Source organism: Chiloscyllium plagiosum, chromosome 2 (genome assembly GCF_004010195.1).
Source record: "Chiloscyllium plagiosum isolate BGI_BamShark_2017 chromosome 2, ASM401019v2, whole genome shotgun sequence".
NCBI lineage: Eukaryota > Metazoa > Chordata > Chondrichthyes > Orectolobiformes > Hemiscylliidae > Chiloscyllium > Chiloscyllium plagiosum.
In genome coordinates, this window is record NC_057711.1 from 53,097,588 (window position 1) to 53,118,151 (window position 20,564).

The following is a 20,564-nucleotide window of genomic DNA, read 5'->3' on the forward strand; positions in this document are numbered from 1 at the left end:
AGGCCAATTTTGACGGTATTAAGCAAGAACTTTCGAAAGCTGATTGGAGGCAGATGTTCGCAGGTAAAGGGACAGCTATAAAATGGGAAGCCTTCAGAGATGAGATAACAAGAATCCAGAGAAAGTATATTCCTGTCAGGGTGAAAGGGAAGGCTGGTAGGTATAGGGAATGCTGGATGACTAAAGAAATTGAGGGTTTGGTTAAGAAAAAGAAGGAAGCATATGTCAGGTATAGACAGGATAGATTGAGGCCTTTGTGTGGAGCCGCAGAAAATGGGGGAGATACTAAATGAGTATTTTGCATCAGTATTTACTGTGAAAAAGGATATGGATGATATAGACTGTAAGGAAATAGATGATGACATCTTGAAAAATGTCCATATTACAGAGGAGGAAATGGGTAAAGGTGGATAAATCCCCAGGACCTGATCAGGTGTACACAAGAACTCTGTGGGAAGCTAGAGAAGTGATTGCTGGGCCTCTTGCTGAGATATTTGTATCATCGATAGTCACAGGTGAGGTGCCAGAAGACTGGTGGTTGGCTAACGTTGTGCCACTATTTATGAAAAGTGGTAAAAACAAATGTATGGAACGAACTGCTAGATGAAGTGGTGGAGGCTGGTACAATTGCAACATTTAAGAGGCATTTGGATGGGTATATGAATAGGAAGTGTTTGGAGGGATATGGGTCGGGTGCTGGCAGGTGGGACTAGATTGGGTTGGGATATCTGGTCGGCATGGACAGGTTGGACCGAAGGGTCTGTTTCCATGCTGTACATCTCTATGACTCTATCTGACCCACAGCTCAAAACACACAGTCACTCTACAGATGCTGCCTAACCTGATGAGTATTTCTAGAATTTTCTGTTTTTCAGATTTTCAGCACTTGCAGTAATCTTTCCAAATTAATGCTCAAATGCTATCAGCCTGAAGCCATGCACCACCCCTCCATTCCAGCAGAAGAACATGGTTATTGGCACTTAGCCTCTCGTCTTTTTCACAACAGTAAAGATGAGATAAAAGGAGCCACTGTCATTTAGAAACAACCCACTGAACTTAACTTCAAAACAAAGTTAAAAGGATCTCATTTAAGATCAGCAGTGATTGCAACAAGAGATCAGAGGATATGTTAATCTAAAGAGCAAAGACCAAACCAACAATAAAGTTAACTTCGTGCTCACCAGTGATAATGGTCTGAATTTAGAAGAGACCAAATTGTAAAATGATCAGCTAAAAACTAGCAGCCGAAATTAACACGTTTCTAGTCTTTTTAGATTCATTGCATATAAATGTGCAGAGTAATTATTCTTGCTTTATTGAATAATACTTACAGTTGGAACTACAACCATATCAATTACATTAATCAACACCAGGTTATAGTCCAACAGGTTTAATTGGAAGCACTAGCTTTCGGAGCGACACTCCTTCATCAGGTGGTTGTGAGCAGTGCTCCGAAAGCTAGTGCTTCCAATTAAACCTGGACTATAACCTGGTGTTGTGTGATTTTTAACTTTGTACACCTCAGTCCAACACTGGAATCTCCAAATTGGAATTACATTAACTAGTGTATAAAACATAATCAATGGCTTTAAATTTATATTATCATTGGGGAAGCCTGCTTTCATTCAATACAGCAGCTTCAACCTCTGTCTCTCATTCTTTTCTGTTCTTCCAAGAACTTAGAAATGTGTTATGCAAACTTGTCGTCTTACATTTCATCTCGAAAAGACACTATTGAGAACATTTTAATGATGAATATATTTCTTAGAATGATATATTGATTATTGATTTTATCAGTTCATCCAGTAGGAGAAATAGGATTGTTCATCCATTAGAATTACTTTAACTTTCAATACTTTTTCCAGAGATACAATTCTTGTTTTCTTCCAATGAATACTGCCACTTTCCAAAGATTTAATAAAGGTTGTTTTTAAGGTGGGTATCTCCTCATCAATCATCTTGGTTACTTTACTCATAATTTGTCTTTTCAAATCCATTACAATCTTCAATGTATCTTCTCAATGCCTTGAAAGTAAATCTTCTTCAAAAGGCATACTGTTGGCATTTTCTGTAACTGTGTGACAGGATTGCTTAGTGTTCAATGAGGGACTGGAGTAAAATTAGACAGTCGCCAGTCCATAACTGCTTTTGCTGGAGATGTGATATCTAAGGATTTTTGGTGAATTTCTGCAGCGCATCCAATAGCTGGTAAACACCACTACTATTGTGCATCAATGAAAAGGGGAGTGAACATTTGTGGATGTGGTGCCAGTCATGCAGGTTGCTTTGGACAGGATGGCATCAAGTTTTTTTAGTGTTGCTGGAGCTGCACTCATCCAGGCAAATGGGAGTATTTCACCACAGTCCTGACTTGTGCTTTTTAGATGGTACACAAATTTATGAGACTCAGGAGGCAAGTTATTCACTGCAGGATTCCTAATTTCTGATCTGCTCTTGTAGCCACAGCATTTACATGGCATGTCTAGTTCAGTTTTTGGTCAATATTAACCCCAAAGATGTTGGTAGTGTGGTGAATTCAATGATTGTAATTCCATTGAATGTCAAAGGACAACGATTAGACTGTCTCTGGTTTGAGATGGTTATTGCTTAGCAGTTGTGTAGTCTGAATGTTCCTTGCTACTTGCTATCTTAAACCTGGATATTGCCCATAACTTTCTGTGTTTGGACACAGAATGCTTCAGTATCTGAAGAGACAAACAAACTGCAGATGCTGGAATCCAAGGTAGATAAACAAGAGGCTGGAAGAACACAGCAAGCCAGGCAGCATCAAGAGGTGGAGAAGTCAGGACTGAAGAAAAGTTACACCTGAAATGTTGACTCCTCCACCTCTTGATGCTGCCTGGCTTGCTGTGTTCTTCCAGCCTCCTGCTTGTCTACCTCAGTATCTGAAGAGTTGCAAATGGTGCTGAACATGTGCAAACATCCCCACTTCTGAACTTATGATGGAGGGAAGATCATGACTGAAACACTTCTTGTTCTGCAGCCATGATTGCTCCAATCTCGAGTCTATAGCCAACCTTCTTTAGAAAGTTAATTCTGAGTTTGCTTCAATCTCCTTTTCAGGCCATGCATTCTAGAGCAGTACAATCATGTGTGTCTTGATATGTCCACTTTAACTCTTTTGTCAACTATCTTTAACCTGTGTCCTCTGACTGCCAATTCTCTAGCCAGTAGAAACAGACTCTATCAAAACTTTTAATAATTTTGAAAATTATTAAAACTCTCCTTAACTTTATCTAATCAGATAATATGGAGCTGTCAAGTTGAGGCACAAATACCTTAAAATCGCCAATACATTTGATATTTTTTCATTTATATCATAGATCACATTTCGTATGATAAACAGATCTTTAATCTACTTTAATGTAGGTCACCAGTGAATATGCACAGTCAGATAAATTAAAGACTGTGTTAATTTTTCAGCTAAGTTGTATAACACGTATTATATACCATTAAATAAAACTCAGCAAAAGTAACTATGACTGTTATCCTTAATTTGGTTATTTTAAATTAACATTAATTACTTCTGCAAGATCTTTATTAATTTTCATATTAATTAAACATTCTTAAAACAGAAAAAGATTTTGAACATCTTTAATCTAATTAAATGGATTACTTTTTCATGCTAAATATTACTTCCTTAACAAAAAAAAATAATATAACCCTTGAGCAATCAGGTTGGGAATCAAAGGTTACAGATTCATTTAGTTCAAAGGTTGCTTGACCAATGGAAAGTGGTTTAATCAGTTTCCAGGTATCCCAGACATTGCACTCATCTGAGCACCACTTTAGTAAAATTATCAGTCAACAGCATATTCCCTCCTGTTATAAAAAGTGTTGCTGATGGATCAAATGGTCTAACAATGAATTGTCACTGTTCCTGATTTGTCATTTATTTTCTAGTCAAACTTCTAGTAACGTTTTTATATCAGTGAATAGCTTGTAAATATTTCCACCTGAAAATGTAATGTTAAAATAGTTCAGAACATGTTATAATACTTATAAAAGTCAAATGAATGGCTGAGTAAGAATTCATTTCTATTTCCAGTCTATAACGTAAAACATACAGTGACTGGACACAAAGTCAAATTTAAAAATGGGCAACTTCAAAAATAGAGTTGCAGTCAAACATTTTGAAATGGGATAAATTCAGTTCACAGTATTATACCGCTAATTTTGAACAGTAAAGTGAGCCTTTTCTTTCATTTCCACACCGAACAAAAAAAATGCAATGACAGTTCCTATAGGTGATGTGTGTATGGAACAAGCTGCCAGAGGAAGTGGTGTAAGCTGGTACAATTACAATATTTAAAAGGCATCTGGATGGGTATATGAATAGGAAGTGTCTCGATAGTCATAGAGTCATAGAGATGTACAGCATGGAAACAGGCCCTTCTGTCCAACCTGTCCATGCCGACCAGATATCCCAACCCAATCTAGTCCCACCTGCCAGCACCCAGCCCCTATTCCCCCCCAAACCCTTCCTATTTATATAACCATCCAAATGCCTCTTAAATGTTGCAATTGTACCAGCCTCCACCATTTCCTCTGGCAGCTCATTCCATACACGTACCATCCTCTGTGTGAAAAAGTTGCCCCTTAGGTCTCTTTTATATCTCTCCCCTATGTCCTCTAGTTCTGGACTTCCCGAGCCCAGCGAAAAGACTTTGCCTATTTACCCTATCCATGCCCCTCATAAGTTTGCAAATCTCTATAAGGTCACCCCTCAGCTCCAGGGAAACAGCCCCAGTCTGTTCAGCCTCTCCCTATAGCTCAAATCCTCCAATCCTGGCAACATCCTTGTAAATCTTTTCTGAACCCTTTCAAGTTTCGCAACATCTTTCTGATAAGAAGGAGAAATGGGACTGGATTAATTTAGGATATCTGCTCACCATGGACAAGTTGGACTGAAGGGTGTGTTTCTGTGCTGTACATCTCTACGACTCTACATAGTCATAAAATCCATTCCTACCTGAAGCTTTGGCTCTGTGGTTTTGTGAACAGAAGCCTCTGGCATGGATGATTTTGTGGGAGACGTTTCCTTTGTATCCTTCAGAAAAATAAGAAATGTCCTTGATTATTTAGATCTCACCCTTCTGAAACCATATTCTGAGAGCAATGAATCCTGCAGCTCACAGCAGCTCATTTACTCCATTGTACATGAGCTGACTCTTTGAAAGAGCGACCACTCGTCCACTCCCTTGCTCTTCTGCCAGTTGCAGTGTAAGAACTTCAGCCTGGCAAAACAGCAACAAGTGGCATGAAAGCACTTTATTGGAAAAAATAACAAATGTTGAAATGCCTTCTCAGGCCACAGCTGCTCAAGGGTTTCCTTCAAGATCATCTGCAGTCACCGCCATTGACAGTCAGCACCTCACACAGCCTCGGCTATGTTAACTGGGGCCTATAAAATCGGATAGGAAGACAAACATGATAACAAGCTTCCTTTTTGCTGCTTTGACTGTTCCTATTATTATTAGTTCCTATTTGTACTCCTCGTTCTGTTCAATCACCATATGATCTTCGTATGTTGTGATCCACCTGTACTGCATGCAAAACAAAGCTTTTCACCGTACTTTGGTACATGTGACAATAATAAATCAAATCAAATATTACTGTTGCTCCTCTGACCACAAAGAAATTTGGAGAAGGCTGTCATAAAGAAATAAATCTCAGAAGGCTCCAGATCAAAATGTTCTGTAGATGTTTTATGATATGTGAAGTCATCCATGCAGCAAACACCACCGTGAAATGCAAACAAATTGTCTCCCAGTGCTTCCAACAGCCTAGAGCAGCAGAAGATCCCTTTAAATACCACCTGACAATGACTACCTCCCATCTTGTATTAGCCATGACTTGAGATAGGAGCATGAACAGGCAATGACAGTGGCCACATGCTGAGAGACTAATAGGTTTTGGCTCTGATTGCCAGACGTTAATATGCCAAAGCTTTTTCTGGGACAAGCTCTGGCTGCCTAGATGAAAACTGAAACACAAAAATGCAGCATTAAGCCAGCACTTCAGTCATTTCTTTCCATTCCTGGGACATGGACACTGTGAGCTGAGTTAGCCTTTCTTGTCCCTCATGTGCTGCACTTGAGAAGGTGGTGGTGATTCCTTCTTGATCCACTGCAGTCCATGTACTGCAGGTAGACCCACAATGACATTAGGGAAGTTGTTCCAGGATTTTGATCCAGTAATACTGAAGAAATGGTGATCTATTTCCTAGTCAGGAAGGTGAGTGGCTTGGAGCAAAGCTTACAAGTGGTAGTGTTCTTATGTATCTACTTTTCTTCTTCTTCTAGATGAATGTGGTTATGGACTTGGAAGGAGCTATCTAAGGAGCCTTGGTGCATTTGCACAGTGCATCTTGTAGATGGTATAGATTGCTGCACCTGAGCGTCAGTGATGATGGGGGTGGATGTTTGTGCATGTGACACCAAACTGGAGATAATGCCAAGCTTTGAATGTTGTTGTAGCTACACTCATTAAGTCAAGTTTCAAACATTCCAGTCTTAACTTCTGCTTTGTAGTAGATGGTGGACAGCTTTGGGAGTTAGGAGGTTAGTACTAGCTGCAGGATTAGTCACATCTGACCTGCTGTTGTGGCCATTGTATTTATATGGCTAGTTCAGTTCAATTTTGAGTATGTTGACAGTAGGGAATTTGGTTAGATATTTTCTTGTTAGAGATGGTCATTACCTGCCATTTGTGTGGTGCAAGTGTTACTTACTACTTGCTACCCCAAGCCTGGATATTGTCCAGGTCTTGCTGCATTATCCTGCAGTATTTTGGAATGAAAGGGTTCTCAAATTATAGGCACTAACAGGGTGACATTGATCTGAAAATATGTTAAGCTAAACAATTTCTATACGAGAACTAGTTTTTCAAGGCTATTCAGTGTTTGTAAAACATGGCTCATGTAATCATTTTTATGACTTCTTTAGATCCTAGTTTAAACACCAATTTTGATATAAATTACCACTGTGGTAGTCTTGCTCCATCCCAGGCCCATTGTACTTTGTGGCTGTTGCTGTTTCCCTCCAGGAGCTGCAGTTGGTTTTGTTGAATGACTAGATGCAGACTTGACCTGATAAAGGATTTCAAACAAACAGCATTAAAGTAGCAGAAGCATGCAACAAATATGCCATAAAAATGATAAAAGAAAGAAGTTCTCTTTCCATCAAACCAGCTGAAATTTGTCTCAGGAAGTAGTAAATGAAATGGTAGATGGACAACCTGTAGTATGCTTGGTCTGATTTCTTGAATGGAATTTAAAATCAGCTGCCAAAATACTATGACTTTCAGATCTCCTTTTCAATTCCACCCTCAGCTATTGATGAAATTCTTATTTCTTCCTTTGTGCTGTACTTTACGTCTGGTTGAAGTAAAATTCAATCCTTATTGCTTTTGCCCACCCCAAATATTTAAATATTCCTCTCAACTGCCTCCTTTATAACTAATCATCATCATCAAATTTAATTTGTCTGAACAAATTCTTGAAGACTTGTGTGTGGAGCTTTTCATGTTCTCTCATGGACTTTCAACAGATGAAAATGAGATGGGAGGCATCACGTTAAATTCCTAACCCAAGAAACTGGTGGGGACAACTTTCTTTCATCCCCTTTGGAATCAGTCTGTAACATTGTCTCCTAACCTATCTGCCACATGTTAAATAAAAGCAGACATTTAAGGCTATAGAAAAAGTGAAATTGCCTTGGGAACCCCACATCAGCCATGATGAGAAAGATGAGAAGGATCAATGGGACAGACAAGGCTGATACGACAGATGCTATATAGCTCTATACCCAAGTAGCCAGATTTCTGTGTACAAGCCAAAGGGGTCCAATTTTAAATACTAGTGAATGGTCAAGAAATAGGAGGTTTCATCCAGCAGTAGTTTGAGTTATGTCTGCTGCTTGCCCCTCCATGTATTTTCAGTGGCATTAATTTAGAACATCTATGAACATGATTCTTTTCAAGGTACATTAGTGAATATTCTCTAGGTTCCCAGTTAGGAGTCCATCAGTATTTGAATAAGGACATTGACTCGTTTAGGTCAATATGTCATTTAGTTCTTCCAGATAAATTGCTTTACTCTTGTAAAAAAAAAGGGGTATTTAATAAATGTCTTTAAAATTATGAAATATTTCGATAGATGAGAAACGAAGATCATGTTACCATTTGTTCTGAGGAACTTAAATAGGGACCATTATATATGACAGAAAATTAATAGGGAATTTTGCAGAAATTTCTTTCTACAGAGTAGCGAGACTGTAACTCAATGCTGAGATGAACAAAAGATACATTTTAAGGAAAACTAGATAAGCATATGATGGAGCATAGAGAGAAGTTTACGATGACAGATTTAGATGACAAAAGATAAGAAGAGCTGGACTAATTGCACCGAATGTTTGAGTGCCATAAATGTTATGTAACCACCTTCCCAAACTCCGCCAAAATGCAAGTGTAAGATATACACACCGTTATGAATCCAAAACAACACGTGTAGCACTGAAAGTTCTGGAGCGATGCAAACCAATTTTTTTGTTCTATGTTCAATATTGATACCAATAACATTTCTAAATATTTTCCAATGGCTGAGCATTTCAAATAAATACACTCTGCCTAAAAGGGATGAACTCAGATTTCTCCAGTTTCCTCATTTCCCCTCCCCCCACCTTGTCTCAGTCCCAACCCTCGAACTCAGCACCATCTTCCTAACCTGCAATCTTCTTCCTGACCTCTCCGCCCCCCACCGCCACTTCGGCCTATCACCCTCACCTTATCATCCTCACCTTAACCTCCTTCCACCTATCGCATTTCCAATGCCCCTCCTCCCTAACTTTTATCTTAGCCTGCTTGGCACACTTTCCTCATTCCTGAAGAAGGGCTCATGCCCGAAACGTCGATTCTCCTGCTCCTTGGATGCTGCCTGACCTGCTGCGCTTTTCCAGCAACACATTTTCAGCTCTGATCTCCAGCATCTGCAGTCCTCACTTTCTCCTATAATAGCTCCTTAACAAGAATGATTTTTTTCTTTCATTTTAGTTAAAATTGTCACAAATCCTGCACATCCAGCCATGTCAACAACAGGGTCATTGAGTCATTTAGGATACAGGAGGAGGCCAATCAGTCCATCAAGTCCATACTGACTGTCCAGTGAGCAAATCAGTCCCAGTGTTCCACTCAGATGCTGCAGGCCTTCAATTTCCTTCCTTCAAGTGCTAATGCAATGTCCTTTTTGTTTTTGTTTCTGCCACTCTCAAGGGCAGTGAGTTCTCGATCATTACCATTTACTATGTAAAAATGTTCCTCAAATTCTTCCTGCATCTCTTCCTCAACACTTTAAATCTGATGTGTCCCAGTCCTTGCACCAAAAGCTCATGGCAGCAACTTTACTTTGCCTACCTTACCCAAAACCATCATCACATTGTACACCTCTGTCAAATATCTCCTCACCTTCCTCTGATCCATGGAAAACAAACCAGCTTTTCCAATCTAATCTTGTAACTAAGTTTCCTCCATCTTGAAATTCTTTTGATGAAGTCTTTCTGACATCCTCTTAAAAGCCCTCACATCCTTCCTAAAGTGTCATGATTCAGAGATGCCGGTGTTGGACTCCACAATCACCTGATGAAGGAGCGTCACTCCGAAAGCTAGTGTGCTTCCAATTAAACCTGTTGGACTATAACCTGGTGTTGTGTGATTTTTAACTTCCTAATGTGTGATCACCTGAACTGGAAACATATGTTAATTGAAGACTAATCAAACTTTTGTAAGAGCTCAGCACAACTTCATACTTTATACTTAATGCCTCTATTTATACAACCCAAGACTCCAGCTGTTTTATCAATTATTATCTCAATACATTCTACTATTTTCAAAGATGCACTCCCAGTTCCTTCTGACCCTGTACAAGTTGTACCATGAAGTCTATATTGGCTCTCTCCATCCTTCTACAATAGTACATCACCTTAGCCTGTTCTCTATTGAATTCCAACTCCCACTTTCTTGTCCATTGTTTTTCTTTTGTGATATTATAGACTTCAGAATTTTAATAACTGTTCATGGACTGAATGAATCAACAAAAGATAAACTATTACACACAGTATTAACTCTGTCTGGAATAATTTGGAGATGCCGGTGTTGGACTGGGGTTTATAAACTGGCGACTGACTGTGTGGAGTTTGCACGTTCTCCCCGTGTCTGCGTGGGTTTCCTCCGGGTGCTCCGGTTTCCTCCCACCATCCAAAAAGATGTGCAGGGTCAGGTGAATTGGCCATACGAAATTGCCCGTAGTGTTAGGTAAGGGGTAAATGTAGGGGTATGGGTGGGTTTCGCTTCGGCGGGTCGGTGTGGACTTGTTGGGCCGAAGGGCCTGTTTCCACACTGTAATCTAATCTAATCTAAAACTGAACACAGCAGCAGAACTTCGAAGAACAATGCTGCAGTAGGACAATATCCTGGAAACTTCCAGAGACAGATCACAATTGGTTGAAGTTCTTGCCAGATTTCATCATTAATCGGATAATACTTAAGTTGGATCACAGGTTTATACTTGCTTACTTGAAGGGGCTTATATTTGGTTGCTACATACAATAAAGTTTGAATTATTGTTTCAGTACTTGATTATTTATGAGACTGCTTAATAATTAAAAGGTCATTTGTGGTGAGTTTACTCACAACAATATACATGACTTGTTGCAAGTGATTTATACCATCTTTGCAGTTGGATATTCCTCCAAGTTTTGACATAATCAGTCTGTGTTTTTCATTAACTTTGAATAAGTTTACTTATTTGTTACATGCAATAGAAAACTGGTGGGGGGTGGGGTGTGGTGGGGGGAGGCAGGCATACAAACACTTTAAAGGCAGGAGGTCATGTAATGAAACTTTCTGGAAAATATCCAACCAGAATTGACAACAGATCGAATCAATCATTCAACTTCCCTGCACAGTGTCCTTGGTCTGAGACACAGGATGTCTGTGGTATTGTTTACTCTTTTAGTTAATGTGTTTTAATAATGTAATTTAACTTAACTCTCAGATAACACTCACATGAACTAAATGATCACTGCAGTTGCAAAGCAGTTTCATATTCATTGATGAATACCACTTTTAGTTGGCACAACAGAATGAATACTAATAGGTGGGCCTAATATGACTGAATCACTTTGACAGAGTTCACTCAGTATCAATCTATAAAAATTGATAACAGTCACTACTTTCCCTCGTCATAGAATTTTATCATAGTTTCAGGCTATTTGACAGACGTAGCCCATACAAGCCATCATGTTGCACTTCGGCCTTCTCCTATCCTGCCTTACCTTCCCCAATCATCACTGAGACTCAGTCTTTGAATCTGTTTAAAGTACAGACTGATGGATATTTCTGATTATCATTAGCATACAGTCTTATGGGGTGTGGTAGGGTGGGGAAAAGACATTTAAGCATATGATCAGCCATGATTATACTGAATGGTGGGGCAGGTTAGACAGGCTGACTGACCTACTTTTGTTTTTATGTAACCATGATGAGAAAACCTCCTGATTTGAATTAGAATTAGAATCCCTCCAGTGTGGGAACAGGCCCTTCGGCCCAACAAGTCAACACCAACCCCACCGAAGAGTAACACACCCAGACCCATTTCCCCCATCCTATTTTTACCCCTGGATAATAACCTACACTATGGGGAATTTAGCTTGGCCAATTCACCTAACCTGCACATCTTTGGATTGTGGGAGGAAACCGGAGTACCCAGAGGAAACCTACGCAGACACAGGGAGAACGTGCAAACCCCACACAGACAGTCGCCCAATGCTGGAATCGAACCCAGGGATGGTGTGGTGTTGGCAGACCTCTATATCCTATTTGATGTATCCCCTTGCTTACCTGTGTGTGTGATTATCAAGGAGGAGAAAGTGAGGTCTGCAGATGCTGGAGATCAGAGCTGAAAATGTGTTGCTGGAAAAGCGCAGCAGGTCAGGCAGCATCCAGGGAACAGGAGAATCGACGTTTCGGGCATAAGCCCTTCTTCAGGAATGAGGAAAGTGTGTCCAGCAGGCTAAGATAAAAGGTAGGGAGGAGGGACTTGGGGGAGGGGCGTCGGAAATGCGATAGGTGGAAAGAGGTCAAGGTGAGGGTGATAGGTCAGACTGGGGTGGGGGCGGAGAGGTCAGGAAGAAGATTGCATGTTAGGAAGGCGGTGCTGAGTTCGATGGATTTGACTGAGACAAGGTGGGGGGAGGGGAAATGAGGAAACTGGTGAAATCCGAGTTCATCCCTTGTGGTTGGAGGGTTCCTAGGTGGAAGATGAGGCGCTCTTCCTCCAACTGTCATGTTGTTGTGGTCTGGCGATGGAGGAGTCCAAAGACCTGCATATCCTTGGTGGAGTGGGAGGGGGAGTTGAAGTGTTGAGCCACAGGGTGGTTGGGTTGGTTGGTCCGGGTGTCCCAGAGGTGTTCTCTGAAATGCTCCACAAGTTATCAAGTTGAACATATTTGATGAAAGTTAGCCAATCTGGGTTCAAATCCTACTTGCTCAATACTGCAGATCTGAGCAGGTTGATTAAAATGACCATTTGATGATAGTGGACTTGTATCATTTATTGTGCTTGAACTAGAATTAGAATTAGATTTATTGTCATGTGTACTCAAGTACAGGGATGCAGGACTACAGTCAAAAGTTTACAATGTCACCATTCACAGCACCATCTTAGGTACAAGGTACAAAATCTTAGGTTAAAAAGTAGAAAAATAAAGAAAGTTCAACATTACTGTTCTTCTCAGTATAAAATAGTAAATACAAAGTAATGTTAATAAGAAATTTGGAAGTAGCCTGACATTTAGTGAATAAGTTGTGGCCCGTTTCCCAACTGTAAACAAATGTGCAATCTCATGGTGGGTTGTTATTTCCTGGTTTATAGTAAGAAGCTATCTTGTCTTTTTGGGTATGTGAGAGAGAATTGAGCTTCTTTGATGACCTATGTTGTATGGGTATAAGTCTAACTTGACCATTTTTGTTGCAATCTGCTGAACAGGAGGGTAACTTGATTTTTGAAATTGGTTGTTGTGGAGTGAGAAACTGAATGGCATGTGTCAATCTTTTAGCATGGAAGTCAGTACCATTCAAGTATAAACTTAATATGGCAAAGTTTTTGTCAATGTTTTTTATCATGGAGTACACTCTTCTCATGAAGGTCTTAGAAATTGATGAGAAGGAGAAACAAATGGTAGAAAGATTTGAGTATCTGTCTGTGTGAATGGGCTTATAGCCATCTTTATGTATTGGTATACCACTAAGAGTTGTGATGAGGAAATCAAGAAATGATACAGAAAGTTGTTGATCTCTGCCAATTGTAAAACGAATACTCAAATGTTGATAGCTTTCTACAACACCTTCAATCTCAACGCTGACACTGGACTACACTTACTGAGAGAACAATTTACCAGCCATACCGCACAGTTAGCCAATCAGCAGCAAGAATGTTAATATGTACTCAACTATTGCAAACACAATAAACTCGCCTGTTAGCAGCAAAATCCCAACCATCTCCTCATCCTCCACTACAAACTACCTGTTTCAATTTTTCCAGTCATTTTTCAAGACTATGTGGCCCAAAACATTGAGGCACATCAATTTTCCTAAGGAACCCTTTACCACTAAAAACTGATCTTTTTAGAGAAGTTTTCACATCATATAGCTGTGTTCAGCATCCTGGCCAATCTTACAGTTCCCATTTGAAAATATTTTAAAAACCTTTAAAGGAAATATTGCTGACATGACATAAATGACTGAATGCTTGACCGACAAGACAGATGTCAAGAAATGTCATAAAAGAGAAAAGTGATATAGAGAGGTTAATTGAGATCTTGGGGCCTCAGCAGCTGAGGGCCTGGTGACCAATGGTAAAGTAATTTAAATTGGGGATGCACAAGATGGCAGGACCATACGCCTCAGAGTTATGTGAAGAGATTGCAGAGATAGGGAGGGACAAGACCATGAATGGATTTGTAAACCAAAAAAAAATTCAAAATTGAGATGTTGCTTGATCAGGAGTCAAGGTCGGTCAACAAGTACAGGCATGATTGGGGAACAGGTCTTTTTGCAAAAAGGCACATGCAGCAATGTTTTGGATGACTCATGTTTACGGAGGCTGGAATATAGCAGGCCAGCCAAGAGCACCTTTGAACAGTCCAGTCTTCAGTGAATGAAATCATGAGTGAAGATTTCAGCAACTGATGAGGTGACACAGGGATGATGTTGGATAAACTAACAAGTTGGAAGTAGGTGGCCTTAGGATGTTATGAAATTGTGATCCAAATTGGGGTCAATATGACATCAAGATTGCAAACGCATTATTTTGATCTCACACTGTTGCACGGAGGGGGGTAAAGATGCTACTTCTTTGAAGTGGGGACTGAAAACAATAATGTTGGAATTTCCAATTTTTAACTGGAGGAAATTTCCATTCATCCAGAGCATTGAGTGCAGGAGTTGGGAGGTCATGTTACGGTTAGACCACGTTGGAATATTGCGTGCAATTCTGGTCTCCTCCCTAGCGGAAAGATATTATGAAACTTGAAATGGTTCAGCAAAGGTTTACAAGGATGTTGCCAGGGTTGGAGGATTTGAGCTATAGGGAGAGGTTGAACAGGCTGGGGCTGTTTTCCCTGGAACATCGGAGTTGAGGGGTGACCTTATAAAGGTTTACAAAAGTATGAGGGGCATGGATAGGATAAACAGACAAAGTCTTTTCCCTGGGGTGGAGGAGTCCAGAACTAGAGGGCATAGGATTAGGGTGAGAGGGGAAAGATATAAAAGAGACCTAAGGGGCAACTTTTCACAGAGAGGGTGGTACGCGCATGGAATGAGTTGCCTGGGGAAGTGGTGGAGGCTGGTACAATTGTAACATTTAAAAGGCATTTGGATGAGTATATGAATAGGAGGGGTTTGGAGGGATATTGGCCGGGTGCTGGCAGGTGGGGCTAGATTGGGTTGGGATATCTGGTTGGCATGGATGAGTTGGCATGTTTCTGTGCTGTACATCTCCATGACTCTGTGACTCTATCCAGTTCTGAATGTTGCAAAAGAAATTTGATAATTTTGCAATAATGCAGGAGTCGAGACAGATTGGACTGAGATACAGTCACGTACCATCAGTACAATCTGAGGAAATGGGAAGTGAGTGCGTTGGAAGAAGGAACTAAGACAGATCACTGAAAAATGCCTGGGATTATTATTACAGGAGCCTTGCAATCAGTGCACTCATATTGATTAGGCGGATAAAAGGGGAACAATTTTGGAGGAAATCCCCAACCAACTGGATGACAATAAGTAGTGTTGATTAGATTAGATTCCCTACAGTGTGGAAGCAGGCCTTTCAGCCCAATAAGTCCACACCGACCCTCTGAAGAGTAACCCACCCAGACCCATTTCTCTCTGACTAATACATCTAACACTATGGGCAATTTAGCGTGGCCAATTCACCTGGCCTGCACATCTTTGGATTGTGGGAGGAAACCGGAGCACCTGGAGGAAAGCCACGCAGACACAGGGAGAATGTGCAAACTCCACACAGACAGTCGCCCGAGGCTGGAATCAAACCAGATCCCTGGCACTGTGAGACAGCAGTGTTAACCACTGAGCCAGATGGCATGGTTACCATGTCAAACTGCAAACAGCTGAGAAGGGCATGAAGGGAAAGTTTAACTTTGTCACATTCACATAAGACATAATTTGTGACTTTGATAAGAATGCATTTGTTACCATGGCAAATGTGAAAGCTTAATTGGATGGATTTAACATGGGAGTTCCGGAAAAGCTGTGAACTCTTGTGGGAGACAATAACTCATTCAAGGACCTTGTAGGGAAAAGACAGCCTTGGGGGTGGGATGGTAGTTTTCAAAGCTTTGGCGTCATTAGTTTTATAAGGGGAGGGGTGATGACAGCAAATGTAGAGAGGGACAACATCTGAAAAGAGAGAAGTATTTCCATTATTGGCTATCATGGGGACCAGGATGGGAAGTTGGGTGAAAGAGTGTAAGGTGGGTCCCAAGGACAAGATGAGCTCAGAGAGGGCATTGGGAAGAAGAAAGGTGGAAAACTCAAGAAAGCTGCAGGCATTACAGAATGTTTAACCAGATGGGCTGGATGAAAGGAAGGGCATAACACGAACAGTTGATCAAATTGGCTCAATCTGTAACAAAGAAGTCGATGAGCTCCTCACGGTTGTTGGAGAAGACTCAGGTGGAAGAGCTTGAGGAAGACGGTTTGCAGTAGACAAAAGAAGTAGGGTATTATCTTTATAATCTTGGGTGTCCATAACATCTTTAGTTCTCAGACACAAGGGTGCTAAGATAGGTACCATACCTGAGTTATGGACAGAGTACAAGGACAGAAGGGACCGAAATTCATTGCAAAGTATATGAAAAAGAGTTTAAAGGTACAATGTTCGTTGTCCTCATTCTGCTCGTGATTTGGGCCCTTGACAAATGCAGGATACCTGAAGTGAACAAGGCCAGCCCTGCCAAAGCTGCTCCTAATTTTGGCAGGCCAAGTCACTAACAAACATTCAAGTGCATGTTGTCAAGCAAGCCTGGACATCGAGAGACAGGAATTTCTTTGAACACAAGTTGTATTATTCCCTTTAAAGGGACCGGAGAATGAAGTGTTCGGGTGCTGGAGCAGCAGGAGCAACAGCAATTGGACTCTATGTTTATGCTGGATAACTGGGCTAGTTTCTAGCAGCATGGGCCAGGCAGGAACCCAAATATATCAAAAATCCAAGAAACAATTACTTGTAAAGTACACTGAATAGTCACCCTTCCTGAAAGATGTCTTCGCTGTACATTTTCTCTTACAAAAAACATTATGATTGAAGCTTTGCAATGACTAACATTTTATAGCAAGATGTAGCAATATTTAAAATCATTCTTATCCAATTATTATGGAATACTCTTACCTTGCTTGAATCTGCTGACTTGTGTGCAGTTCCCGATCCTAGCTTATCCGATGGCTAAAACAAAAAAAAGAAGGCAAATTAGATGATAAGATCAGTAATGCTTCTGATATTGTATTCCAAACATTATTGCATGCAGTGATGGTGAAATCATGCATTCGGGTTCAGTTTTCAACAGGATGTGGTAGTTTTCTAAACAAAAGAATATTTTATTATGGAGAATAGTTGTGTGATGTTATGAGGCATATGAATGTACCTGAAAAGTGCCAACATCCACCTGGATGCAAAACAAAACTGCATTTCAGCATTAAAATAAATCACATTTGCAGAAAAAACCACCACCTTCTCAAAGGCAACAAGTCATGGGTAATAGGTGCTGGCTAGCCAGTGATGCACATGTCCCAAGAATGTATTAAAAAAAGTTGACACTTCAGAAAGTTGGGTGAAGGTGAGTCCCAAGGACAAGATGAGCCCAGAACTGACTTTGGGAAGAAGGAGGGAGGGAAACTCAAGAAAGCTCCAATTATTAGAGAATGTTTAACTAGATGGACTGTTAAGGAACCAGCTTATTTGCTTTATATTCAGTCTCTGGCAGCCAAAGTTTAGTGTGGATATTTTCCTAAATCAGAAAAACACACAAGACTCTGCAAACTACTACAGTGCAATGGCTCAAACATATATTAGCTAATAGCAAGAAACTAAAGGCAAGACAAAACAAACGACCTGAATTTAGAAGTCTGTGATTACCCTCCAAGTCAACTTATTGAGACAACTGGTTAAGCTGTAGAGTATTCTTGTCAGGTTCAAACTGAACAGCAAGTATGAAGGAAGTGAATACTCAAGATATGAAGTGTGAATTGTGACTTGGGTATTGAGAATCTTGCTTATGAAAATTAATTAGAAATCTCAATAATAAATGCCTCCGCATCACAAGCTTTTATTTTACTTCTTTCATGAGATGTGGGCTATACTGGCAAGGCTAACACCTATTGCCCATCCCTTATTGTTCTTGAAGTGAGTAACTTCCTTGGCCATTTGAGAGGGCAGTTAAGAGTCAACCACATTGTTGTGAGTGTGAAGTCAGATGTAGACCAGACCAGTTATGGATGGTGTATCTTTTTTCTTAAAAGGACATTTGTGAATGAGATGGAATTTCACAACAATTGATAATACTTTCACGGTCACCATCACTAAAGATAGTTTTATATTCCAGATTAATTCATTGAGTACAAATCCATCAGCTGCTATTGTGAAATTTGTATCTTTGTCCACAAAGGCATGGGCTCGAGGCTTCTAGTCCAGTGACTTCACCGCTCAGCCATCAGCTTCCAGTTTCAGGAGTTCAATAAATAGTAGTTTTGCTTTAATTTATTTTCTAGATGTAGTGAAAAGTCAAGAAGAAGAAAAACTTCATAATGCCCATTTTCTACAATAAAGGACACATCTTAGGAATATTGCATGATAACAACAGCTTCTGCCGATGGCACAAGATGTTTTGCAATGCACGCATGCTTTGTTTTGTGAGGGAGAGGTGGATTGTAGTGGAGAAAAAAGAAATCATACGGGAAGTATTCAGCAAGGCTGATCACTATCCAATTTGGCAGGTGTGTTTCTTGAAGGATTCAAAAGGTTTGAACACAGCAATTGCTACTTGCACAAGAGTTAGTGTGTCATAGAGGAGCTTTGTTTCCAATTGTAGATAGGAAAGAGAATATGTTCTTTGGTCAATCAAACCAGATTATTTTCTGAAATGTCTTCTCCCACAAAGGGGAGAAAGCAAATAATAACTTGTCAAGTTGCTGCTGAGTTTAAACAAACGGTAGATTTTCAAGACATCTGTTAAGATCAACACAGTGTTTCATATAAATGTATACTTTCCTATTTTTGTACTCAATGGCCTCTTTATAAAATCCAGGGAGCTTTATAATTTGTTAACCACTCTTCCAGTTTGTTTGCCACTTTCAATGAATCATGCATATATAACCCTTGATCCCTTGGCTCTTGCGCACCCTTTTGGTTGTGGTATCTCTAACAGCTGACATGCAATAAAAAAATAAATACATACGCTATATATAGCCCTGTAACCTGGAGAGGTCTGCAGTATCTGCAGAGTCATGCGCACACTGCATCTGCTGTGCTCCAGACATAATGAAACGTAGCCAGCTCCCTTTGAGCAGAGGATGTCGATGGTCTCCCTGAAGCAACAGTGACACACAAACTGTGAAATGGAGCAATTATCTCCAGCATCAGCCTGAAAGGGACCCAGTATGTATTTGTTCATCACTATGATCATTTTCATACGCGTTGGAAAGATGCCTCACAATTCTGACATTGGTGATCTTAGAAACATTTTGACAACGCAGGCAGATGAATATACACCGCAGGAAGCTGAAAGGGAGTAAAGTACTCAAGGTGGGACGGTAGCTGAGCTAGCAGGTTAGCTTCAGAGGAGCAAGGGAGCAGAAAAGTAATTAAGCAAGGATGAGGGCTGAGCAGATGAGAACTGGTGGTTGGGCTGACTTACTAGAAGCAGAAGCTAGTCAGACCAAGCCAGTTATCTCTCTTCCCCAGATCACCACACAAATGGGCCAAAGAGCACTCAGATTAGGCAGTTCAGAAATTAGTTCAGACTGGACAGCTATACTCACCACTAAAGTATTTGACAACAACAAAACTGAACAGGGTCTCCTCACAAGATTGCAAACACAATAAGTAAGAAAAGTATAAGCGTCAAATACACATCTCGAGTGAAAACCTCTGATGAGGGTGGAGCTGGAAATCAGGGCTGGGCAATAAATGCTTGCCCAGCCAGCGAAGCCCAATCCTTTGAATGATTTTTAAAAATGCTGGGTGTGTCAACAAAACAGGATGGGAAGATTTGCTGGGTGGGGCAATTCAAACTGCTAAAGGGAGCAGAAAAAAACAGGTTAGATTAGTTTGGGGTTGGTTACTGAAGGGAAAACAGGGTCACTGAAGTAGCTGCTGACTGAAATTGTGATCATAACTAAAGGGAAAAATAATTAAAGACCAATATGGATTTAAGATCAGAAGCTGTGGCATCAATGTGGAAAAAAAGAACAACTTGGACATATTTTTCTATTCTGTACCATTATCTTAAGATATGATGCAAGTAACGGGATAAACTGGCTTGGCTTTAGATATTCTCTGACAAAGGGAAATACATATAGTGCTACTCTTATGTAATCATACAGTCCACATAGCTGTTGAATGTGAGCTGATAGCTTGCTGGCAGGACAAGAATTCTTCTGCAAACTCTTGGACATGTTTCTGGATTTTGATCAAAATCACGCTACCTTCAGTATCTATGAGTCATAGAATTAAAGGGTGGTTAGAACATAGGAGATAACCTGTTAACACACAGTGTTCGTACCAGCTGTCTGCAAACAGGGGAAGAATATTGTACTTTAGCTCAGGAAAGATCTAGACCAAAACTGAATTAGCCGCTTACCTGCAACCCATCTGAACAATGACAGCATAGACTTTTCCTGCAGTGAAATTTAATTCCCGACAGTTGGAACAGCTGAACAATAATCTGCTCACATTATTAATGCAGCATTTC

General features: G+C 40.3%; 1 protein-coding gene and 1 long non-coding RNA gene across 7 annotated transcripts in view; one reads left to right on the forward strand and one right to left on the reverse strand.

Moving 5' to 3' along the window:
* Window positions 1-20,564, reverse strand: part of cast (calpastatin) — a 209,275-nt gene that overhangs the window by 94,372 nt on the left and 94,339 nt on the right. For all 6 annotated transcript variants that reach the window (XM_043709700.1, XM_043709705.1, XM_043709732.1 and 3 more), the window contains 3 exons: window positions 16,988-17,041; window positions 7,004-7,111; window positions 4,994-5,071 (listed from right to left, as the gene is read on the reverse strand). In XM_043709700.1, the coding sequence (XP_043565635.1) occupies window positions 4,994-5,071; window positions 7,004-7,111; window positions 16,988-17,041 (240 nt within the window). The remainder of the gene's footprint in view (window positions 1-4,993; window positions 5,072-7,003; window positions 7,112-16,987; window positions 17,042-20,564) is intronic.
* Window positions 18,886-20,564, forward strand: part of LOC122559776 — a 30,266-nt gene continuing 28,587 nt past the window's right edge. Inside the window, exon 1 of the long non-coding RNA XR_006314553.1 lies at window positions 18,886-19,249. This is a non-coding gene — a long non-coding RNA (uncharacterized LOC122559776). The remainder of the gene's footprint in view (window positions 19,250-20,564) is intronic.